The sequence below is a fragment of the Hyperoodon ampullatus genome (genome assembly GCF_949752795.1).
Source record: "Hyperoodon ampullatus genome assembly, chromosome: 15".
Lineage (NCBI taxonomy): Eukaryota > Metazoa > Chordata > Mammalia > Artiodactyla > Ziphiidae > Hyperoodon > Hyperoodon ampullatus.
The window spans coordinates 75,802,474-75,827,164 of NC_136928.1; the positions used below are offsets into that span (position 1 = coordinate 75,802,474).

Genomic DNA, 24,691 nt, shown 5'->3' on the forward strand with positions numbered 1-24,691 from the left:
ACTATTAATTACATGTATGATCCTGAGCAAGTTCCTAATCCTCTTCTGGTTATACATTCTATTTTCCAAATCTTTTTCCACTTGGCATACCTGTGGACTTCTGGGGATATGTAAGAAGTAGATTTCCTCAGTTTATTCAGCTACCACAACCATGATTTTCACTATATATATTGATCATCATCCTCCTTTTCCATTTTTTTTGTCCCTCACAAAAGAGAATAAGATTATTGAAACTGGAAGAGCAGCTGAAAGTATCTTCACATTGAAAGCAAATATAACTCTCAGAAAGGCACAACAGAAGATGTTGTGAGAATGCAGGCAATTATAAAGAGTTATCCCTTGGGAACAAGCTGGAATATCAAAAAATGCTTTAGGGGCTTGTGGAAGAAATGAGTTAAAATGAGCAAATGAATGGAGCATTTACTCTATCTAGTAGTATACAAATATTTTAAGGATATAACTTAAGAATAATCAATAAAGATTTTTTTAATGAAAAAAGTATGTTATAAAAATATACATTATCTGAAGTTTTCACTGCAGAGGATCGTCTTTTAAAACCAAAGTTTTAGGTAACATTTTTTATTACAGTTTTGATTAAAATGTCAAGTATCTCACAACATATAGAATCACATTAAATTTTTCTACTATACATTAACTAGATACCTTCCTTCTGCTTCTGCTAACGCCAACAGTACTAGAATACTAAGTTATACTTGAATATTTTAAATTTAATTTCAGGTGTTTTGGAACCTTAGTTTTAATCTCTGACTTAAAGGAAGAGGACTATCCAAACAGGTACCAGAGACGTCTTTTTCCTTACGACACTGTAGAAAACTCAGAGACCCTTTTGCTGCATCTTGGAAACAGGTTTCTTCATTTCCAGCTGTTTTATAAGGCTGGACACACTGTTCAGTTTCTTTAATATGTGCTTTAGGGTTACTCAATTTGTTGGCATCATTTTTTTTGAACTGGGCTGGGCTATGTTTCTGAGAGCTCTGCTTCATTTTTTGAGTTGTGGACTTAGCTTTCCCAGACTCTGGGATAATTTCTTCACCAGAGGAATGTTTGTCAAGGGAAACACTCTTCTTCATATCAGTTTTCCAAGTGGTTTGCACATCAACTTTCCTACTATAATCTAAAGCAGTATTTGGTGGTCCAATTCTAACATTGGAGGTCTTTACTATTGGGTTATTGACAGAATAAGGTATAGAAGTATTTGCTTTATAGTTTTCTTGAAACAGCTGGTTTCCTTTTAGGACTTTACAGTTTCTAGATTCATTTTGCAAATGAATTCCTAGAAGATCTTTTGAAAGATGTGGTAGACATTCAGAACTACTATTAGCAATACAGTGTTCTTGTACAGTAAGTAGGGACAATGTTTTCAGATCATTATCTGGTTGTACATTATTCTGAGGATATGATGATTTTATATGTATTCGTTCCTTTAAAGGTAAATCCTGAAGATGTAAATCAGTAATGCCAGAAAGTAGGTGCTCTTCAGGATCAGTCTTTTGAAGATCCCAATCGAACAGTTTATTAATGTTTGTAGTGCACCATTCTGATTCACATGACAATTGCTCTGTAATATTTTTAAAGCTATCAGGGATAGCCGTTTCAAGTTCTGATTTTACACCATGAGCAAAAGTGTTCCCTGGGATAGCTGAAGAATTACTAAAAGAAGTACCTTCCCAGTCAATGGTGCTCAAGTGCAGATCAGCAATTGCAGATATATTATGGGATGAGGTACTGGGTTGATTAGATTCTGCAATCAGAGACTTACTGATAGCTTTAATTTGCTGCACAGCCAAAGGTCTTAGAGAAGATATTAACTGTTCTTGTGTATTCAAACAGGGAGCATCTTCAGGTAAAAGCAAGGTATTCAATGACACAGAAGTAGATTCCTGGGGTAATGTAGAATCAGGGGAAATTTCCAAATTTAACTTGGAATTCTGCTTAGAAAAGATTTCACGTGTGGGTTTTAAAGTCATGTGTGATTGAAAAGTCATCATATCATCTGATTCTGGCAAATTGTTTCCTTTAGACTTAGTTTTCATGCCTGAAAGAAAAAAATATATATAATACAATTAAAATCTATTTTATTCTCCTAATATGGGTAAACAAATTAAAGAGCTCAGATCAAAAATCTTCTGTATGATCAATTTTTGCCTTTTTTGTCTCAGAGCATTCCTGAAAACTGTGTTATACATAATTATAACAAAATAATTATTAATAAAATATTATAAAATATTTTATTTTGGAAACAATGTTATAATTGAGTGGCATGTTATAAAATAATGTTGTAAGTTCCTCACTGAGTTCTGGGAAATAAAGAAAATGTATTTATAATCCAAAATATGTTATATATACTAGTTGCTCAGTAAGTGGTTAGTAATTACTAACAGTTAAGTTAGCAGACTCAGAGCAGAATGGTCTATTCTTGGCTTTTAGATTTTAAAACAAACTGTGTCGAGGCAAAGAAGAAAAAGTACAATCCTTACTCTTGATTTTACAGAAGTTTCAGCAAAATTTGGACAAGATAGATTGAAATAAGACGGGTCGCTCTTTTGTAATATTTATGTGCAGACTAAATAGTCATCAAATGTGACACTTACTTTTCTGTTTCTTGCCTTTAATTTGTGACTTTTGTTTTTGGTAAACAGCAACAATCTCAGGATAAGCTGCTTCAAACAATGATTCTTCTTCTATTGTTTGTAAAACCAATTCTCCAGGTTTATCTTCTATAGCGTAATGTTCTAAAGGATTAAAAATACAATAAAATGGCTTTAGTTACAGATTTGAAATATTACATTTTTCCAGGTAACTTCAGTTTACCAAGTCAACTAGGTCATTCACAAATGGATAATTCATGCAAATCTTGCTTTACAACAGCTCTATTCTAATAATCTGTTGATACTAGTACAGAAGTGATTTTATTCCACTTGGGAAGAGCTGAAAAGAGGTTCCTTTTAAATTAGAACTTTAAATTTCTCTTGCTTCAGAGATGGTAGGAGCAGCTTAGAGAATAGGAAACTTTATTTAGATAAGGCTAGTTTGTTTTAATTTCATATAATAAGTGTAAAATTTCAGATAAAGAATGGAAACAATTTCCTAAAACTTCCTAAAACACTGGCTTTCTTTAGTGGTAGCTTCTGAAAAGGACAGAATTGAAATGGTCATCAAAACTATCACTATTTTCCAGATTGTTGTTTCAAAGGTTATCAACCTCTTGAGGACACACCCGGGCTTACTGGACTCACAAGCACCTGATAAATGAAAATGAGAATGCTTATATGTAAACTTACAATAAGATATGTAAATAGTAGACTAGATTCTTGTATTTATCTTATATGAGGGCAAAACTCCATAAGAAGCCAAACTGTAATGAAATTATTAGTTGATGAGTTTAAAGCAGAAACAATGGAAACAAGTGAACTTAGAATATTTCTTAGTTAAAGCAGTGTGGGGTACATTTTTTCCCTTAAGGGATGACTCCTACAAGGATAAGTGAAAGTGGGCACCCAATCCTCAGTTCTTAACAAAGGAGATGCACTGCCAAACTGGGTTAATGCCATTGTCTTTCCTGAAAATCTACTACAGTTGGTGGAACTGTTCCTAAACAGTTTTCAAAATTCTTTAGCTATTTTCCTTTTATTGCTTAGAACGACTTATCTAATTCTTTATCATTTAATTCTTCAAAGTTACCTAAAACTTTCGTTTCATTTCATTTCATTTCAAATCTGTTCTCTCACTCATTCACATGTAATTATACAATCTAATTTCAAAGCCAAATAGAAATGAATTTGGTATTATTTTCCACTTTAAATGATCTGTGCTTTCCTTGCCTTCAGTTTTGGGGCTAATTCAGAGTTCACTGTATTTCTGCCTGTAGAAGAGAAGAGTAATTTGACCATTATAAATTCCCATGAAGGGCTTCCCTGGTGGCGCAGTGGTTAAGAATCCGCCTGCCAATGCAGGGGACACGGGTTCAATCCCTGGTCTGGGAAGGTTCCACATGCCGTGGAGCAACTAAGCCCGTGTGCCATGACTACTGAGGCTGCACTCTAGAGCCCGCGAGCCTCAACTACTGAAGCCCACACGCCTAGAGCCAGTGCTCCGCAACAAGAGAAGCCACCGCAATGAGAAGCCCGTGAACCACAACGAAGAGTAGCCCCTGCTCGACGCAACTAGAGAAAGCCTGCGCGCAGCAACAAAGACCCAACTCAGCCAAAAATAAAAAAATTAAAAATTCCCATGAAAACTAAACAGAGTAAAGAGAGGAGAGGAAGAGCACCCCAGGTGCTTTTCAGAAACCCTGATTTCTTTAGACCCAGCTATACAATGAAATCCAATGACTAGACCATTTGTAGCAGTATTTTCTTGAGAAATATAAATCAAAACTATTTCCATATTGTTTTCGTAAACATTAATTACAAAAGAAATATCAATTTAAGACATTGAAATAAAATTACTTAAGTTTTAAATATTTACTATTAGTCAACAGCTGTTTACATAGCACAGGTAAACTATGAAATTAATCCTTGGTGTATATGATATATTTTTGTCTTTACTTTTTATATACATACATATGTTTTACCTATGTATATGATATTTGCTAAACATACATGACCAGATGTTATAAATTTTGCTTAAAGTGTATACATACCAGGCTTTTCCCATTCTATTTCAAAGCAATGAACTCCATTTCTGATTCGGTTTTTAACAATTCTGAAAAAAAAAAAAACTCATATAATGAGGTTTAATTGCATGAGTTATTTGAAAACTTTCAATTTGTAGATTGAATAATTCAATTCCCATTAATTTTTATTGTTTTAATAATATTCTAAAAATGTTTTAAGAATTATTGTATGGTGATTCCTTTGATTTGTTTATTTAAAAGGTAGAGTTTATAATTGTTAGATCTTACCAGTAGATTTTTCCTCTCATTATTATTCAGTGTTCCTCTTTTCCATAATAATGATTTTTGTTTTAAAGTCCTTTTTGCTTCTGTTAATTTTGCTACATCACTTTGGTAAATATTTGCCTGGTTAAATCTTTTAAATCTCTTTATTTTCAAACTTAACATAGTCTTATTCTGCACATGCCCTATAAAGCAGAATATTGTTGAATTTTGTTTACTCATCTGATATAATGTCTTTTAATAATGAGTTTAATCCACTTACATTTATTATGATTACTGATATAGTTGGATTCATTCATACATCTTATTTTGTGTTTTTGATTACTAAAATTTTCTATGCTATTTCCACCTTTCACCTTCCTGTATTCTTTCGGTTTGATAGTTTTACTTTCTTATTTTATGTATTGGTTTTAAATATAGAGATTGTATTTCTAATGTTTTAGTGGTTACCCTTAACTGTTTACATGCATACTTTGGGAGTTTTAGTTTATTATCATCATCATATACTAACCATCAAGCATTATTAAGATATTTATATACAAATTTTTTCCATTCCGTTTATTAAATTAGCTAAACATGTTTTATCAGTTTCTATGCTGGCCACTGTTTGTTGTTACCCACATCTTCCCCCTGAGTTCATTTTTCTTTTGCTGAAGACATCCTTTAACAGTGCTTTTGATGAGGGTCTGTGAGTGGAAAACTCTTAGTCTTCATATGTCTGAAAATGCCTTGCCAACCAGTGAATAATTTTAATGATGTCTGGGTTGCCAATTATTTTTAGTCAAAGCTTAGAAATATTACTCCATCATCTTCTGGAATCTACTATTGCCATGAAAGATGTATGCTAGCAGACTGTCACTCCTTTGTAGCTTATCTTTTTTCTTTAATACTTTCCCCAAAACTTTTTTTTTTTTTTTTTTTTTTTTTTTGCGGTACGCGGGCCTCTCACTGTTGTGGCCTCTCCCGTTGCAGAGCACAGGCTCCGGACGCGCAGGCTCAGCGGCCATGGCTCACGGGCCCAGCCGCTCAGCGGCATGTGGGATCTTCCTGGACCGGGGCACGAACCCACGTCCCTTGCATCGGCAGGCGGACTCTCAACCACTGCGCCACCAGGGAAGCCCTCCCCAAAACTTTTTGTTTTGAAAATTTTCAAACCTTAAGAAAAGTTTCAAGAAGAGTACAATGAATAATCATATACCCTTCACTGAGAGCCACCAATTCTCAGTTTCAGTCCCTCCATTCACTTTACATTTCTCTCCCCTTTCTGGTTCACAGAAATAATTATCTAGTTAATCTATATCTTTTTATATTTATTTCTTTTAATAGTCTATTATTACTATATGTTTGAGGCAGAGAAGTGTGTCAAAGCATGAACTTACTATGTTATCTTGACTCTAAGTCCTGAATAAGCTTTTAATATTCCAGGTAGACCTTTTCTCCATTTTTATAAAACACAGAGATATATATCCCACTACTGAAGATATTAAGAAGAATATTTTAGATAAGATATTCCAATGAAAACACAGGGACTTATTCATACAATTCTTTATATTACCGAAGTGGCTGTAGTTGGTTAGGGTTCCTTCTACCGAGCTTTCTTTCTATCATGTCATAGTGGGTCAACAGTACCAACAATTTCTCACATGCATAGTGACTGGGCCACTCCATTTTTTCAAGAGTAAATCTCTGTAAATATAATAAAAATAAAACAAGATTTTGTTATCTCTTGGAGACAAACAGCACTCTCAGGGTGATATTATCTTTTCCTTAAGAGATAACATTAGTTAAAGTTGTATCAACAAGAATATTCCCAGAAAGAACAGTGAGCCTCCTAAGGAGGCAATATGGCACAATGATGTAAGCGTGAGGGTTCTGGGTTTGAAGGCCAGAATATTTCCTAGATTTGGCTAAATTACTTAACCTCTTTTAGCCTCAGGTTTTCCCTCTGTAAAATATAATCTGGCACACACATTATAAAGTTAGGGAAGATTACATGTTATGTGGTAAATATAACAGCAAATTTTAAATGTTCAATGAATGTTGGTTGCCATTATTACTACTGTTGTTGAGCTAAGCAACAAGTAGTTACAATTTATTGAGCCACTGTTTCTCTAGTTACTATACTAGGGGTTAATATAAATAATCTCATTTAATCTGCATAGTGACTTCACAAGATAAGTAATATTATTTCTATTTTGAGGAAAACACATATCCAGGGTCACATGGTAAGCAACGGACTGTCCAAATTTAAATTTAGGTCACTGGTTACAAATCCCAATGCATTTGTAAACTATACTGTCTTCCATAACAATATACTGTCTTCCATAACAATATACAACAACAATATATATCTTTACATTCTCTGGTTATTAGCATCTCTCCCCCAACATGTCCCTGAATACAGTACATCTGTACATGGTCTTTAAGGTGTCTTGTAAAGAACAGCATAATTGTGATTTGTCTTATGGGCTGCAAAGTATAGTTACTGTGTGGCAAAGGAATGAAGATTAGATATAAATGCTGAAAAACACATGCGCACTCAAGAGCCATCTATTTCAAACTCCTCTCAGATCAGTCAAAGTGATTACCCCTTCTTATCTTCCTAGTACCCAACTTCACACTGTAAAATAAGAGTTTATTTTCAGATACCTGAAACAATAATAAATCAGGTCTTTGGTACCTGATTGCCATCACCAGTTTATCCTTGTTCAAAAGGAATTCTTGAATAACCTAGCAAGAGAACAGAAAATAGCAATTGACATGTCAAACTTTTAAAAAAAGCTTCTGAGATAAACACATGGTTGAATTATTACTCATTACCTCATGGAATGGGAATCCCTCACAACTGCAAGCTTTTCTGAAAATAAGTTATATACATGTTATTAATACAATCAGGCAATTTTAGATATACTCTAAAATCATCCATTTAATCTCTTCTCAGTTAATGGAAAGTGTCCTTGTATAGTATCCTAGTCATCAAGCTTCTCAATGAAACATTATTAAATTACTATCTCCTAAGATAGCCTATTTTTTGAACAGAATCTAGAACAGGATTTTGTGAAATGTTATTAATCTACATGGGGGAAAGTTATGCGGAAATAATTAAACCACAGGTGTGTGATAGGCCACATCAGGAAACAATGAGCATAAAAAACTTCTTCTTTTTTTTTTTTTTTTAGTTTCTGCTTTATAACAAAGTGAATCAGTTATACATATACATCTGTTCCCATATCCCTTTCCTCTTGCGTCTCCCTCCCTCCCACCCTCCCTGAAAAACTTACTTCTTAATACTGTTTTCTACTGCATTTAGTTGTCTCTCATGTTCTGTTCGGTGCCACTCACAAGGACAACAGTATTCATAATCATGTGGCTCACAATATCGATCAGTTTTACATAATTTGCATCCATTACATTCATGATCCTTACGTGAACCTTCATGGAGACACAAAAAGTATGACTTTCACTGCTTTTCAGAATTACCTTCTATGTACATTTTTTTTTTTGCCCTTATCCAAATTTTCAAAAACAAATACTGCCTAGCACAATGCCTAGCCTATAGAAGGGTTTCAATACATTTAGGCCGAATAGAGTAATGAACACAATAATAATTCTTACGATAAAGTAGATCTTTAGCTATTACTATCACATGACACTATTTTTTTCTGTAAATTACCCTTCTGTCTGAAAGTGTTCATTTGTAATATGAAATTATACATTTATAATAATCTCAAATGGAAAACTGTGGTGTATGTGGTAGCTACATACAAGAAAAGAAGGACATTACTAGTAAAACATTATTTAGTTAATAGAATAATTCATGAAATGGTTTCTTTAATAAGAATATGAAAAGAATAGAGCAGTTAATTACCTCTGCTAGTGGCTAGCTCTCAGTTACTATATAGCTATTTTTAAACTATGCTTGGAACATAAATTCTGATTGTGGCCTGGGTGTGGGGTCCTAGTGCCCAGTAAAAGGAAAGCATGACTACCTTCAACACTTTTGAGAACACAAAGAACCTACATAACTGATATGACCTAAATCATCATTTATAAGGTACCAAAAAAACTACAGAATGGCATTTTATCTATAAAAACATTGATTTCTTCCATGGTTTCATCCATCATTTTAAAAGGCTAATGAAAACATATTAAGACAAATAGATAAAGCAGAATTTCTTTTAAAAGATGAGCTAACATGATCTCTTAATCTCTCCTGAGAGCAAAAGGTCTTTTTAACCCAGTACATGTCAGGGACATCATTTTTTTATCAAGACTAATGAACAGGGTCCAAGCTACTTAACAGTGAACATGTATTAGAAATTAGTTTTAAGTCACTATCTTCACACACAATAAAAATGCACTATAGGACAGTTAAGAATTCTTTAAATATATAAATATAAATCACTGATACATAAGCAAATGATTTTACTTCCATTTTTCCCTAAGATTTATCAGTACAATTTTTTTTCTTAAAATGGATTTCTATATTGAAAACATAATTTTAGGATCAAAGTAATCTGATAACATAGTTCGAAACTGCACATATCCTATATTTATCATTTACATCACGTTATTTCATTCAATAAGTATTTATTGAGTGCCTACTGTGTGTATGTGACACAACTCCTGACACTGAGGGTTCCCAATCTGGTAAGGAAGGTAGGTATGTAAAAAGTACTATAAGAACAGAGATGAAAACATAGGTATCAGACAATAATATTCTAGAGCTATCATTCCCTATGTCTGCTTACCTGGATGGGAACATACAGAGCAATGAGCCAGTTTGCTAACAACTGCTGGTTGTGAATTAGAGTAACAAATTTTTTCATTCCACTGATTAAACCTTTAAAAGAAAATGGTATTAAAAAGAAAAAATAAAGAATAAGGTCACCAAAATGCCATGTTCTCAAATATCAGGCTATTCTATTCCTTTCCACCTGCCTACTTATTTTTCCTTTGGTGGTGAAGTTGCTGTCCCAGTCTGGGGACATAAAAACATAAAAAAATTAAAAATAACTAGGGGGAAGTTTAGTCTAAATTAATAAAAATTGGAATGACAGATAATTATAACAAAGTGTAATCTCATTATTTTCAAGCGTGAAGGCAAACATTTTATAAAATGTTGCCAAAAGTACATATTTGCTGAAGCTGTCTCAATAAGAATGATTTGTAGTTAGCCAAGTGCCATATTTGCTTGCTTTTCTTTTTTTATTTTATTCTTCACAATTCCCAAATGATTCCTTAACTCACCCCCATGCCAAAGTATACCTTTGCTTTTCTGCTTTGGAAAACAGTAATCACTGATGTTAATAATGAGTTTATTAAAGTCTTAGATCTATCAGTAGCTTTACAGCTGAAAGAGAAGCACTAAAAGAAAGAGCATGGCTATTCGAAATCTTTCTCATGGTCACCCCTTCTTCATTTCTACCACTTAATGTTTCCTTTCATGTACTCACTATCTCATAACTACTGGAGGCAAGGACTATTTTAAGTCTCCCAGTGTCCTAGTTCCTTTCCTTTTTATTCATTTTATACTTTATCATCATAAATATTAATTTTTATAAAACATTGCCCTCATCAAGTAAATATAACTGACATGCTTTCAAAACCAAACAGCACAGTTTGTAAACTTTAATATACTCTGTATCCTAACTGTCTTGAATCCTCAGATTGTACAGTTAATTCATTAGAATTAACGTATTACTAAATTTGTGGCTATAGAACAAAGGGCAGTCAAGTAAAACTTTTGATCAAGTGTTATTAAATATTTGCAACATGTCAGGCATTTCATTTATAGAAAAATATAGTACCAAAGTATTTATATAAAAAGTAATTTAAAATATAAAATTAATTTAATGTTAATTTATCTTTGTTTGTTGATGAAATAGTCTAAAATAGCCTGTGGCAAATACCCATGGTTATAAATAAACGCATTTGACATCTTACTACTTGTGTTTGTAATGAGCTAATAATATTGAAAAAACCAAAATATGGCTTAGGACATATACTTTTCAGCTTCCTTTGGAAAACTTCTGAATAAATAAAATAACTGATTTTAAATAAAAATACAGATCATCTCAAAAATACAAAACCTTTTTTTGGAAAGCACAATACTTTTTGTATTCACTATTAAGTTCAACAAGAATAAAAGACTAATGTCACAAGAAAAAGTAATTTTTAGTTACCTCTGAAGTAAACTTTGCCCTTTCAAAATCTTTATAAGTTTTAATGCTTGCTCTTTTCCAACTCCAGGGACTCCCTTTCAGAAAGTGGGAAAAGAAGTTCAAACGTTAATCACTAGGGAATCGATAAATGAAGGGTGAGACGTCCATTCAATGTAAGATTGTGTAGCTCAAAGAATGAGGTAACTGTGTGCAAGACACATTGTTACGTGTAAAATGAAAATTGCAGAACAGCATACAGTATGATTTAGATTTGTAAGTTAAATAACAATTATATTGTTAACTTATGCAAACAAAAAAGTCAGAGTGTGATATACCAAACCACTGACTGTTTATTTTAGGAGAGGGAGGAACAGAATTTTAGAGGGCTTTCATTTTCTATGTTAATTATTTTGACAGTATTTTAATTTGACCTAACTTTATGTTATATTTGTAGTCAGGAAAAGGCATGTTCATTTGATTATATGAACATATAATATTTAAAGATCCAGACAACCAAAGAGAACAAAAGAGAATTCTAAGTTAACTCTTGAAATTAATAACTTAAAAAAATTAAAATAAGCATTAAGTTTCCTACACAAAAAATATATAAATAAATGTATATTCACATGACAATTTCTGGTTTAAATGGAGTCTTCCAGTTCCTATAAAGGTTTATTAATATGTCTTTGTAAGCAAGGCTGTTCTTTAGCCGATATGCATCAGGAGAGACACACCAGTGTTAAAATACTTCTAAACTGGTTAGTAAATAGCCAATGCCCATGTACCCTGAGTGCCTGCCAGCAAAGGGGTCTCCCCCTTAAAATGAATTCCCTTTCCAATCCACCTACACTCAGAATTCAGCTAAAAGGGTAACATATAGCACAATAGAGGGTATCCAGAAGCATTTTCCATCTCTACAACCTATGTCTTTAGTAAAACAGTTGCTGGATATTTTGTATGTCACCCTTCATGTGTTAGCGTTTAGTTATATATTAAATTTTTTAGGCAAATCATGATAGTAGAGACTTAAAGATCATTAAGTACAATGATATAAATAGATAGCAGTTTTGGCTGCAAGGAAACAAAAAATCAAAATAGGTAAGGCTAGTGTATAATACCATTGCAGATAAAATTGGTTTCTGTGAGTTCAAGTTTGCAAATTTTTTCTTATATTCAACACTGAGCTGTTTTTAGACTTTAATTATGATACAATTACATATGGGAAACAAATCTATTTCAGAATGAGAACTATAATAATTATTTTCTGTGTTGTTTAACAGTTCTTTTCCTCCTGTTTTCTTTTCTTACTAGTTAAAAAAAATTGTTGACTTCTCTATTTGGTCACTGGTGACACAGATTAGAAATTAGAGTTAATAATTTTACTATCCTACTATTTTTTCCTCTCCAAAGCTCTAGTGAAAAAAAATTATATGTCATCCTTCTTTAGACTTCTCTTGGGGATAGAGTCTATAGTATAATGAGGGGTTTAGTAAGGATACAAAGATGATCAGCAGGAACATAATAATGGGACTATATAAAAATAGTAGGAGCTACAGTACAAGTCATTTTATAGTTTTAAACATCATATTTATGAATGTGGTTATCATTGTAATTCTTTTTTTTTTTTTTTGTGGTACGCGGGCCTCTCACTGTTGTGGCCTCTCCCATTGCGGAGCACAGGCTCCAGACACGCAGGCTCAGTGGCCATGGCTCATGGGCCTAGCCGCTCCGCGGCATGTGGGATCTTCCCGGACCGGGGCACGAACCTGTGTCCCCTATATCGGCAGGTGGACTCTCAACCACTGTGCCACCAGGGAATCCCATCATTGTAATTCTTAATTCATCCCTCACCTATTATACCTGTTACAGAGAACTATATTGTGTATCTTAAGATATAAAATAAAAGGTTTTCATGAGCAAAACTCAATGCAATGCTAAGAGGCATGGAAGGGTGAATGGCTTAACCCAATAATCATGTTGCCTAGCAACAGTAACAATAACACTGAGCATGTGCACAAAAAGAAAGCTAAAATGGAGATGCAAAACTCAGACAACAGTGATAGAAACTAATATTGGCATGAGACAAGGAAAGAGTAATTCCTACATTTCTCTAAAAAGATAGTCAAACATGAATGTGAATCTCTCAGAGGTATGGTTTACTGAGATTTAAGCTGTGGTACTAGTTATGATTCTATTCTCATTTATAACATTAAGTATAATGATGAGCAAGCTGTTTAATGCCACTTGAGATGCTGATTATCTTAGTTACTGAATAGTTTATTACACCTATATTCCAAATTAGGTTCTTAATTATATGATATTGTATTCATATTTATGCATCATGTAAGGTATCAAAAAACCCCATTATGAAGAGTAAATAAATATGACAATTTCAGCAGACCTTTGGAAGATAATCACAGCCAAGTAGTATTGCTAGCCCAACCAGAGCATTTCTATCCAAACCTAGTTTACTCTCGATGGTTGACATTGTATAACAGTCAACATGTGGGTCCTAGAAGAAAGAACAGATTCAGTTTCATCTTCAAAAAAATAAACAAAAACAACATTATAAAAAATAATTTGTCAAAGCTGTCTCTAAATGTTTATTCCTAAAAGTTTAAAATTATCCTGATCACCAGAATCTTCATAAAATCTAACACTTCAATATCTGGAAATAAAGTCATAGTTTCAAAAATGGGTTTAAAAAATTAACTATAGTAGTCATTTTTTCCTCTTTATTGTTTTTTGGTGTCTACAAAAGTAGATTTTCATCTTGTACAATTAAGCACTGTAAAATGTATATTATAGAAATTGTATATTATTGTAATTACATCATCAGAAGTTAACTATCATTAACAGCATCAGGCATATTCTTCTAAGAAACATGTTCTTTGACACATGCATACAAATATTTATTACTCTATTTTTAAGTAAAAATAGGATTATATAAAAATACTATTTTGCAATATTTCTTGCCCACTAATATAACTGGATATCTTTAATATCAATAATACATACCTTTTTAATGATTGCTTACATTAGATGTACCCTAAGGCAGTGTTTCTCAATGGGGATACTGGGAGCATTTTCAGAAAGATAACAGAATTTTTTGGCAAGAGGTTTAGTCTCTCTGGCTCTAATCCACCAAAGGTCCATAGTCTCCCTTGCCCAACCTTGAATAATTACAACCAAAATGTCCCATGTATTACCTCCCTCCATGAGAACCGTGGCTGTATTTAGCCATTCTCTATCAATGGGCATTTGGGTGCTTGCCAAATTTTTGTAATTAGTGACAATGCTGCAGTTAACATCCTTGTATATCTCTCCTTGCATATTTGTAGGTGTTTTTGAGGCTTACTAAAAGTGCAAATTCTGGGTCAAGGCAATACATATTGTATGCAATTTTATAATATATAGTTGAAACTGATTTAGAATTAAACCTTGTGAAACAAGTCAAGCCCTTAGGAGACAAATCCACATTTCAAAGAGAATGAACTATGTGGCACTGATATTTTTAGTAACAGTAAACATTTTACTTAGCGACTGCTAAGTGCCAAGAATTAATCCCTTTAAAAAAAGTAGTGTGTAAAACAAATGCTGAAAAAGAGAAAGAAAAAATACCTTGGAATTCATAGTGAAATTTCTATAAACAGTTTGGGCCCCATAAAGGAAAGCATCTCCATCATTGGTGAGGCAGCCATCTACATAACCACTGGCATTGAGGTAAGCACACATGGCTTCAGCTTCCCCAGCAGCTTGGACCCAGGGAATTCCTAAGCATTCTAGCATATCAAGACACTGAAAAGAAAAAGTCGGTGCAACAAATCTAAGAACATTTTTTTTTTTTTTGTGGTACGCGGGCCTCTCACTGTTGTGGCCTCTCCCATTGCAGAGCTCCGGACGCGCAGGCTCAGCGGCCATGGCCCATGGGCCCAGCCGCTCCACGGCATGTGGGACCCTCCTGGACAGGCACGAACCCACGTCCCCTGCATCCGCAGGCGGACTCTCAACCATTGTGCCACCAGGGAAGCCCTAAGAACATTTTTATTGCTGCTTTTTTCAGTGTTTAACTTACTTCTATATCACAAATATTAATAGTAGTTATTTAGGTATTTTAAAAGTTATTACATTTAAGAAACAACTGGAAACTTGAGCACTGAATACTTAATGGCAAAGTATTAGTATTAAACTGTTAGATGCAATAATAAAAATTATATTGTGGTTACGTTTTTATTTTTTAAGAGCCCCTATCTTTTTAGAGAAAGGTATTGAAATACTAAAACAATATTATGTCTGGGATTTGCTTCAAAATAACGTGGGACCTCCTAGAGAAATGGAAATAAAAACAAAACTAAATAAATGGGACCTAATGAAACTTAAAAGCTTTTGCAGAGCAAAGGAAACCAAAAACAAGATGAAAAGACAACCCTCAGAATCGGAGAAAATATTTGCAAATGAAGCAACTGACAAAGGATTAATCTCCAAAATTTGCAAGCAGCTCATGAAAAAAACAAATAATCCAATCCAAAAATGGGCAGAAGACCTAAATAGACATTTCTCCAAAGAAGATATACACGTTGCCAACAAACACATGAAAGGATGCTTAACATCACTAATCATTAGAGAAATGCAAATCAAAACTATAATGAGGTATCACCTCACACCAGTCAGAATGGCCATCATCAAAAAATCTACAAACAATAAATGCTGGAGAGGGTGTGGAGAAAAGGGAACCCTCGTGCACTGTTGGTGGGAATGTAAACTGATACAGCCAATATGGAGAACAGTATGGAGGTTCCTTAAAGAACAGAACTACCATATGACCCAGCAATCCCGCTACTGGGCATATACCCTGAGAAAACCATAATTCAAAAAGAGTCATGTACCACAATGTTCATTGCAGCTCTATTTACAATAGCCAGGACATGGAAGCAACCTAAGTGTCCAATGACAGATGAATGGATAAAGATGTGGCACATATACACAATGGAATATTACTCAGCCATAAAAAGTAACAAAATTGAGTTATTTGTAGTGAGGTGGCTGGACCTAGAGTCTGTCATACAGAGTGAAGTAAGTCAGAAAGAGAAAAACAAACACTGTATGCTAACACATATATATGGAATCTAAAAAAAAGAAATGGTTCTGAAGAACCTAGGGGCAGGACAGGAATAAAGACGCAGACGTAGAGGATGGAGTTGAGGACACGGGGAGGGGGAAGGGTAAGCTGGTACGAAGTGAGAGAGTGTCATGGACATGTATACACTACCAAATGTAAAATAGATAGCTAGTGGGAAGCAGCCGCATAACACAGGGAGATCAGCTCAGTGGTTTGTGACCACCTAGAGGGGTGGGATAGGGAGGGTGGGAGGGAGATGGGTGGGATAGGGAGGGTGGGAGGGAGACGCAAGAGGGAGGAGATATGGGGATATATGTATATGTAGAGCTGATTCACTTTGTTATAAAGCAGAAACTAACACACCACTGTAAAGCAATTATACTCCAATACAGATGTTAAAAAAAAAATGGGAGTAGAGGAATGGGTGGGAGTACAGATGAAACAAAACTGGTCAAGAGTTGATAATTGTTAAAGATTGGTGATGGGCTACTTTTTTTTTTTTTTTTTAAATTAATTAATTAATTTTTTTGTGGTACGCGGGCCTCTCACTGTTGTGGCCTCTCCCGTTGCGGAGCACAGGCTCCGGACGCGCAGGCCCGGCGGCCATGGCTCACGGGCCTAGCCGCTCTGCGGCATGTGGGATCTTCCCGGACCGGGGCATGAACCCATGTCCTCTGCATCGGCAGGTGGACTTTCAACAACTGCGCCACCAGGGAAGCCCTGGGCTACTTTTATATTCATTTAAAATTTTCTGTAAGGAAAAGCTAAAAATTTTAGTGTCAATTAAAAAGTAATCCATATTTGATTAAAAAATTAATTCAAAAAGTACTTTTAAAAGTAGTGACTATGCAATTTTCATTGTCTTGTTCAATGCTATTATCTCAAGAGTCTGGAAATATCGTGACATAATAATAATTAATCACATTAACATTTACATCTGTAAAACTACAGCAATTCTTCTCACATGATGATCAGCCCAATATGAGCTCTTCCAAAGAAGGCGCTACTACACAATTTTGGCTTGAGACCTTAAAGTGCACTTCTTATCACCTCCCCTGTATGATGAAACTCTCACATTATGGGGAACCACACAGGGGTCCATTGCTGGTGTGCTCCTAGTAAGTCAAATGTCTGTACAGGATGTTTTTATCAATTTGCGGTTTTCTTGGGGTTATGAATTTAACCCAGCTGAGTAGCTTATAGTTTAGCTTTACAGCCTAGTGCATTCTTTCTTGTCGTATGTGACACTCTCATTCTATCACTGAGGAATACTGGATATGGTGAGGAAAAGAGGCTATTTACCTAGTTTCTAGAGACAGAAAAATTATCATCTCTTTTGCTTTAACTGATTGTTTGCATGCTATATGATGTAATAAAAACCTCTGCCAGATGTTGCCCAAGGTGGACAAGGTTCAGAAGGACAAAGTACTATGTCAAAAAAAAAGGTGCTTTTCAGAACTCTGGCTGGGTGACTTTAGAGACAGTTTTGTTATAGGTGCTGCTTTACTGCAACACCATAGTTGTTTCTAATTTACCCATACATAAGAAGTATCCTTTCATAAAAAACAACAAGAGTTTAAAAGTCATTTCAGATTCTGTTCCAACTCTTTTCAAAAACCAGCACAGAATTTGTGATGAGGTTGGTTGCAATTTTCTCTCCCCTAAGTCTCTAACACGTGGGGTGGAGGTTGTGTTGGAGGACTAATGTGTGCTTTTCATGCTTGTAACTAAAAATGGCAGTAGATTAGGAGAACATAAGGCTTAGTAACTGAGTGTACAGAAATATGATAATGATTAATGGGCAGGCAACATTGAACCAATACAAAATGCCTAAGAACACCAGAATTAGGGAAATAAAGAAATAGGAATAGAGTAATTTTCTCAAAAGGACATAAACACCTTTTTGCTTTATACTGGGTATTTAATGCCTTAAGTATGTAAACCATAGATATTTCCAGGAACTGATTACACAAGAAATAATTAGAATTCAGTACAGATATTTTTTTCAATTACTGATAGTCATTAAGGTAGAATAGTCACTAACTGAAAATTATTATTTTTAATCACATAAAAATAGAAAATAGAATTTCTGGAGAAAAATGCTTATTAATTTATGCAATACCTTTTAAAAGAAATTAAAATTTTAAACAACATTAAAAAGAAAAACAGGGATAGGAACTCAAAGCAAATATGATAAAAGGTTTATTCCTCAGTATATAAAGAATATGAACAAAAGAAAAAGTAAAACTTCAAAAGGTAAGTGGGGAAAGGATATGATGGTCATTACCCAGAGAGGGACTAAAACTAAGTTAAATGTTTAACCTCACCATTAAAAGAACAATACATATTAAATATGTATTATATGTATTTATACATATTATATAAACAAAGAAATGTCTTCGATTTTCCACACTAAATAGTACAAAGATAAACCTCCTAATATCCAATAATCTTGTGGGTGCAATGAAATTGCCTATCTCATATCTGTACTGGTAGAAAGTAATTGGCAAGTGTTATAAAATCACTCCTAAACTTTGGTCTATCAATCCTACTTTGGGTAATTTTACCTTAAAATCACAAGAAAAAGCTATGTTTACAAAAAATGTTCATCATAATTTCCTGTATAATAGAGAAGAACTAAAAAAGCAAACAATATACAATACAATATAAAATCATGGGGAATGATTTCATACCTTCATACATGTTGTACCATCATTAAAGTAATGATTTTGAATAGAATATGGCAACAGGGAAACATGGGTATGTTAAGTGAAAACTCCAGATAAAAATTATTTGTGCATGATTACTGCAAGTTTTAAAAACATACACCCTTAAAAAAGAGACAGGGGACTTCCCTGGTGGCGCAGTGGTTAACAATCCTCCTGCCAATGCAGGGGACACGGGTTTGAGCCCTGGTTGGGGAAGATCTCACATGCCACAGAGCAACTAAGCCCGTGCGCCACAACTACTGAGCCTGTGCTCTAGAGCCCGCGAGCCACAACTACTGAAGCCCGTGTGCCTAGAACTCATGCTCCACAAGAGAAGCCACTGCAATGAGAAGCCCACACACTGCAAGGAAGAGTAGTCCCAGCTTGCAGCAACTAGAGAAAGCCCCCGCGCAGCAACGAAGACCCAACGCAGCCAAAAATAAATAAATAAATTTATAAAAAAATAAATAAAATAAAAAGAGACAAGATAATAATAGCTTCCTATCATTTTACTTACTTTATCATATTATAGATTTTTCTTTTTAAATTTTTATAAAAATATATATTTTATAACGTATAAATATATTAAAATATAACTGAGTACTTTTTAAAATTACAAAGCCCTAAAGGAAGCCAAATACGTATTCTGTCTATGAACTCTCATTAATCCTGAATGAGTAAAGTATGAATGAATGAGACCTCTATTCTGGGAATTCTTTAAGTGCTGAAGATGTAATAAAATGTATGTCCTGACTATGTACCAGTTGTTTTAGATATATTTTCTCTAATTTTTACCATATCCCTGTAAAGTATTACTATCCTATTTTACAGAGTAGGAAACGAGGCAGACAGGTTAAAAATCTTGCCCACTGTCTCAGAGTTTCTAATGTCCAGTCAGAATCTGAATGCAGGTGAGTTTCACTCCAAAACTTAAACTCCCTTCTCTATTCACACTGTCCTTCTAGTCACAGTAAAGTTAATAAGTATTAAGGATGCTGAACGAAAAACTTTATCAGAGTAAAATATACTCTATAATTCAAATCAGAATTATTAGATCATATCTGAATGCTCACCTCCTTTAAGACTGATTTAAAATGGGATCTCCCTGTTTTCTGAGACCATGTTTTTCCCGAAGGTCCATACCGAATCTGATTCCTCTTACTTATGACATCAGCTTTCAGCTTTGGGGGTTCCCCTTCCATAACGAACACCAGTTTTACATCCATTAGTGTTAAATATGAGATACGAAAAAATAGGTTCCTGAAATATAAAAATTAATAATACATGAATCATCATATATTGATAGCAGAAGTCAACATAGCAGTATGACATAATGGCAAGAACATTAGTATCAAAAATGTTATATGCAATAACATTTTATTTGTTAAGATTTTATTTTACATAGACTGGACTGAGAGACCACTGTGTGTCTTTTAGCAAAGGAGATTTATGATTATTCTAATTGCTATGTGGAAGATGGTTTGGAGGAGGAGGCCAAGAGAGGAGGGAGGGAAACTAGCGAAGATTTCATCTCAGCAGGGCAGATAAGAGACGTTGGCATCCACTGAGGCAGTGCTTCTGGAGGTCGAGAGAAGTTTGTGAACGCAGGGTATATTCTGGAAGTAGAACTGGCAAGACTTCTGATGGACTGGATGTGTGGAGGACAAAACACGGGGAGAATGGCTCCCAAATGTCTGGCTTTTAGTCATCGAAGCATCCTTGCGGATATGTTAAATAGGCAGCCAAGTATATGAGTCTGAAGCTCAAAGGGTACGAGGTACAAATGTGTGTTATCAATATGGAGATGGCAGATCGAGACACGTTAATACATTTTAAAATCTCAAAAGGTAGAACAGCAACAACAAAAGAAATGAAGTGGAAACAAAACCAAGACATCCACTGCTTATGCAATCATCTATTTATATTCTGAGCACGTTTACTCTACCTGAGGTGGGGCTTCATGACTGTCCCAATCATTTTTTTGACTGTCTGTGCTTCACATACCCAGAGACTCAGATCAACCGCAATGGTTTTCCCAACAAGACTGTGCAAGTGGACGTGTTGTTTAACAGGCTCCAGAATCTGCCACAAGTCATTCACTCCCATCCTGGTGATTATCTGCAGCACACTTTTCAAAAGATTGTTAAAAGACAAAGAAGCTCAGAACAGAAATTCAAACAGTGTATTCTGAGCTAGTGTGGGGTGATTCATAAATAATAGAGTATTCTTATTTCTTCCATTGGTCAGCTCTTCCGAATGAATCAAGAACACCTGAAACGTTAAAAATGGTGGTAATACACTTAGTGGCTTCAAAAATACTGACACAACTAACAGATGAAAAGTTATTAACAGATTATAGCATGCTGAATTTGTCCTTAAAATCCACTCATGTCACCAAATATGTTTCTCTATAGTACTGAAAAATAGTTATTTTTAAACTTAATGTAACCAATGCCAATGGCTGCCTTGTCCCTCCTCATTCTTTCCTCTTTTCCACGCAGTCTTTAGCAGTGGCTGAGAATAAAATTTTTCACATGGTCACATTAACATTGTATGAAATTTGGAAAATAAAAGGAAAAATTACTCCCATCTCAAAAGGTGGTAATTGGCTTCTCCCACCTAATAAGAGCTAACAAATGCAGAGACGGGTACAAAATCCACAGATGTGGCAATGCATATTTGTCTTCTTGAGAATTCACTCCTTGATTTACATACCTAAAGAGAGAATAGGACTAGTCCTCTATCATAATCAGGAAAAACAAAAAGACAAAAGCAAGGAAGAATGCAAACGGACAAACAAACAAAAAAACACAAAAGATTAATGAAGGAAAACTGATGGAAAAGTGGGGGGGTGGAGATAGAAAAGGAAGAGTTGAAGGAATACATAATTTTTTTTTTTTTTAAGGAGCATTGGCTTTTTAAATTGCAAGGTCATGCATGTTCATTGTGGGAAAATAAAAAATCTTTTAAAAGAAAAATATTTTAAAATCACCTATAGTTCCACTATCCAAAGAAAACTGATGTTAAACTCTTTTCTATGTACATACATTTTAAAAACAAAATTGGCTTAAACCCTGCTATTGTAACCTGCTTTGGTATTTTCTATACGCCAGTTTTTCCTTATTAAACATCTATAGCTGTTTTTCTTTTCCTTTGTTATTATTTGATAAAAAATATTATGTAGCATTTGCATTGAAGATTCAGTCTATGTAAAAGTCTGACTATGTATCATCTGAATAATGACCTTAATTCACTCTATAAACACAAGGTAGGATACAAGACATATTAAGACAAAAAGCTATGACCACAATGTAAAGCCATTCTAAATAAAATGTAACTGTATTGTCTATTCCTTTAACAGGGTCCATAGTAAAAGCAAATGTTCTCAAATTGTACATGGCTACAAAGAAAATAAATGTTGGAAATGTGGCTATCTGTCATTTTCTCTGAGCTTTTCTGAATCTTAATTTTAAACGTGGTCAGTGTAACCCTAAGTAGTATTTTGTGCACTCCTTTGTATGAAGAGCTGCACAAATATTTGCTGATACGTCACTTTAGAAGGAAAATTATAGATTTAAATACAGAGAAGAATTAGGTAGTAATGGTGATTCCAGTGCTAATATAGTCTATTGCACATCAAGAAGGCCCAAAGATAGAACGTGGGTGGCACTGTGACATGGATTCAGAGTCAAGGTTTTATCTCTTTGTTAGTGAAAAGTTGTAGTAAATTCTGGAAAAAGAGCGGGGGCACATGTATTCCCTAAGGCATTATTATGAAGGGAAACAAGCCTTTTAAAGTGTTAACCACTAGGACTTCTCTTGTGGCGCAGTGGTTAAGACTCCACCTGCCAATGCAGGGGACATGGGTTCGAGCCCTGGTCCGGGAAGATTCCACTTGCCGCGGAGCAACTAAGCCCGTGCTCCGCAACGAGAGAAGCCACCGCAGTGGGAAGCATGTGCACAGCAATGAAGAGTAGCCCCTGCTTGCTGCAACTAGAGAAAGCCTGCGTGCAGGAGCGAAGACCAGCGTCGCCAAAAATAAGTAAATAAATAAATTTAAAAGAAAAGAAAAAAATAAAGTATTAACCACCACAACATGTAAAATTCAGAAATAGAAAGTTTGAGGGGGAAGTTCTTATTGATAATTGTGCTTCCCTTTTATTTGTGACTCACGCTGGATACTGGAATGTGTTGCTACTGAAGGAAATTAAGCAACTTCTCTCTGGAGGAACGTTATCATAACTGATCCTAGTTCATTTAAATTTGACCCTGACGCTAGCTGTCAAATTTTTAAATGCAGGTATCTCCTGATTTAGCAATAGCTCTCCTAGGAATCTACTTTAAGATATGCTCTTAAGTGTTTACACATTTATATTCATTGTAACATTGTTTATAATAGACACTGGGAAGAACCAAATGAGCACAGCAGACATATCTTTAAGCAAATTATGGTATATTCAAACAATGGAATAGATGATGCAGCAAATAAAAATGGATACTTCTACCTGAACTGATGAAATAGTCTCCAAGTTTCGAAATGAAAACAGGTACAAAATAGGTTATTTATTAGGGATGACTTAAGTTGAGAGATGTGAAAAATTACTGTGTTGTTTTTTTTGCATGTTTATTTTTTAAAATAACTATATGCTTGCATTACTTTTCAAATTAAAAAAAAAGCTAAAAAATGTGGCCCTATCTATAAAGGGTTGGGCAAATAAACTAGAAATCTTTAGATGGTTCATGTCTTGCCTAAATATTAAGTAATGAAATATGGACACAGTTCACGGGTCAATTAAAAAGCAATGCTCTACATATTTATGAGTACCTGAATATCAAATACGACTTCAGTATGTCTTTTTAAGGATAAGAGATTCACTTTTTCTGGTTTCCTCCAGAATGCCTAGGAATGAGTTATGTGGTCTTGGGCAAGGCGCATCTTTTCTCTGGCCCTTCCATCTCTAAAGTTCAATCCTTCCTACCATGTCTCTAATGTTTCATTACATAAGCTGACTACACATATATAAATGAATAGTAAGAATAAAGACTGTTGTATGGTGCAGTGTTATCATGGCACACACAAACACATATTTATGTACAGGACTGTGATGTACCTTGTATTCCTTCTGAGGGTGATGGAAAAAAAATTGGAGAAACACTAATGAGGTAGACTCAATCTTAAAAACTGTAGTCCTCTATTTCAAGCACATTTGGAACATTTTTAAGGATCTTAACGGAATATATTATTCACTGGGGCAGCCATGCCTGGAAAAATAAAAATAAACCCAGAACTGATTCTATTAATATTTTAAGATTCCCAGATTGGATTGGATCCCTTAAGCAAGACAAAGAGGGCTGTTAACTAATCCCATAAGTAATGTCTTTAATATAATATGATCATTACATTTAAAACTTATTCATGTTATTTTAATTTCTTTTGTCAGAAATAAACCTGGTTTAAAGAATGAGCATCCCAGGACTTCCCTGGTGATGCAGTGGTAAAGAATCCACCTGCCAATGCAGGGGACACAGGTTTGAGCTCTGGTCCGGGAAGATCCCACATGCCGCAGAGCAACTAAGCCCGTGTGCCACAACTACTGAGCCTGCGCTCTAAAGCCCGCAAGCCACAACTACTGAGCCCATGTGCCACAACTACTGAAGCCCGCACACTTAGAGCCCGTGCTCCACAACAAGAGAAGCCACTGTAATGAGAAGCCCACGCACCACAAAGAATAGTCCCTGCTCACTGCAACTAGAGAAAGCCCGTGCGCAGCAACAAAGACCC

At 34.7% G+C, this 24,691-nt stretch overlaps 1 protein-coding gene across 1 annotated transcript; it reads right to left on the minus strand.

The window, feature by feature from the left end:
* Positions 1–681: 681 nt before the first annotated feature.
* Positions 682–21,015, minus strand: GEN1 (GEN1 Holliday junction 5' flap endonuclease; the record flags this gene model as incomplete). Its single annotated transcript, XM_079721253.1, has 13 exons — positions 682–2,056; positions 2,613–2,753; positions 4,664–4,725; positions 6,474–6,604; positions 7,568–7,648; positions 7,739–7,775; positions 8,200–8,350; positions 9,670–9,761; positions 11,104–11,177; positions 13,484–13,594; positions 14,704–14,880; positions 19,983–20,169; positions 20,855–21,015. The coding sequence occupies 13 exons, from the start codon at positions 21,013–21,015 to the stop codon at positions 735–737; spliced, it is 2,727 nt and encodes a 908-aa protein (XP_079577379.1). The 3' UTR covers positions 682–734.
* Between the last annotated feature and the right edge of the window lie 3,676 nt (positions 21,016–24,691).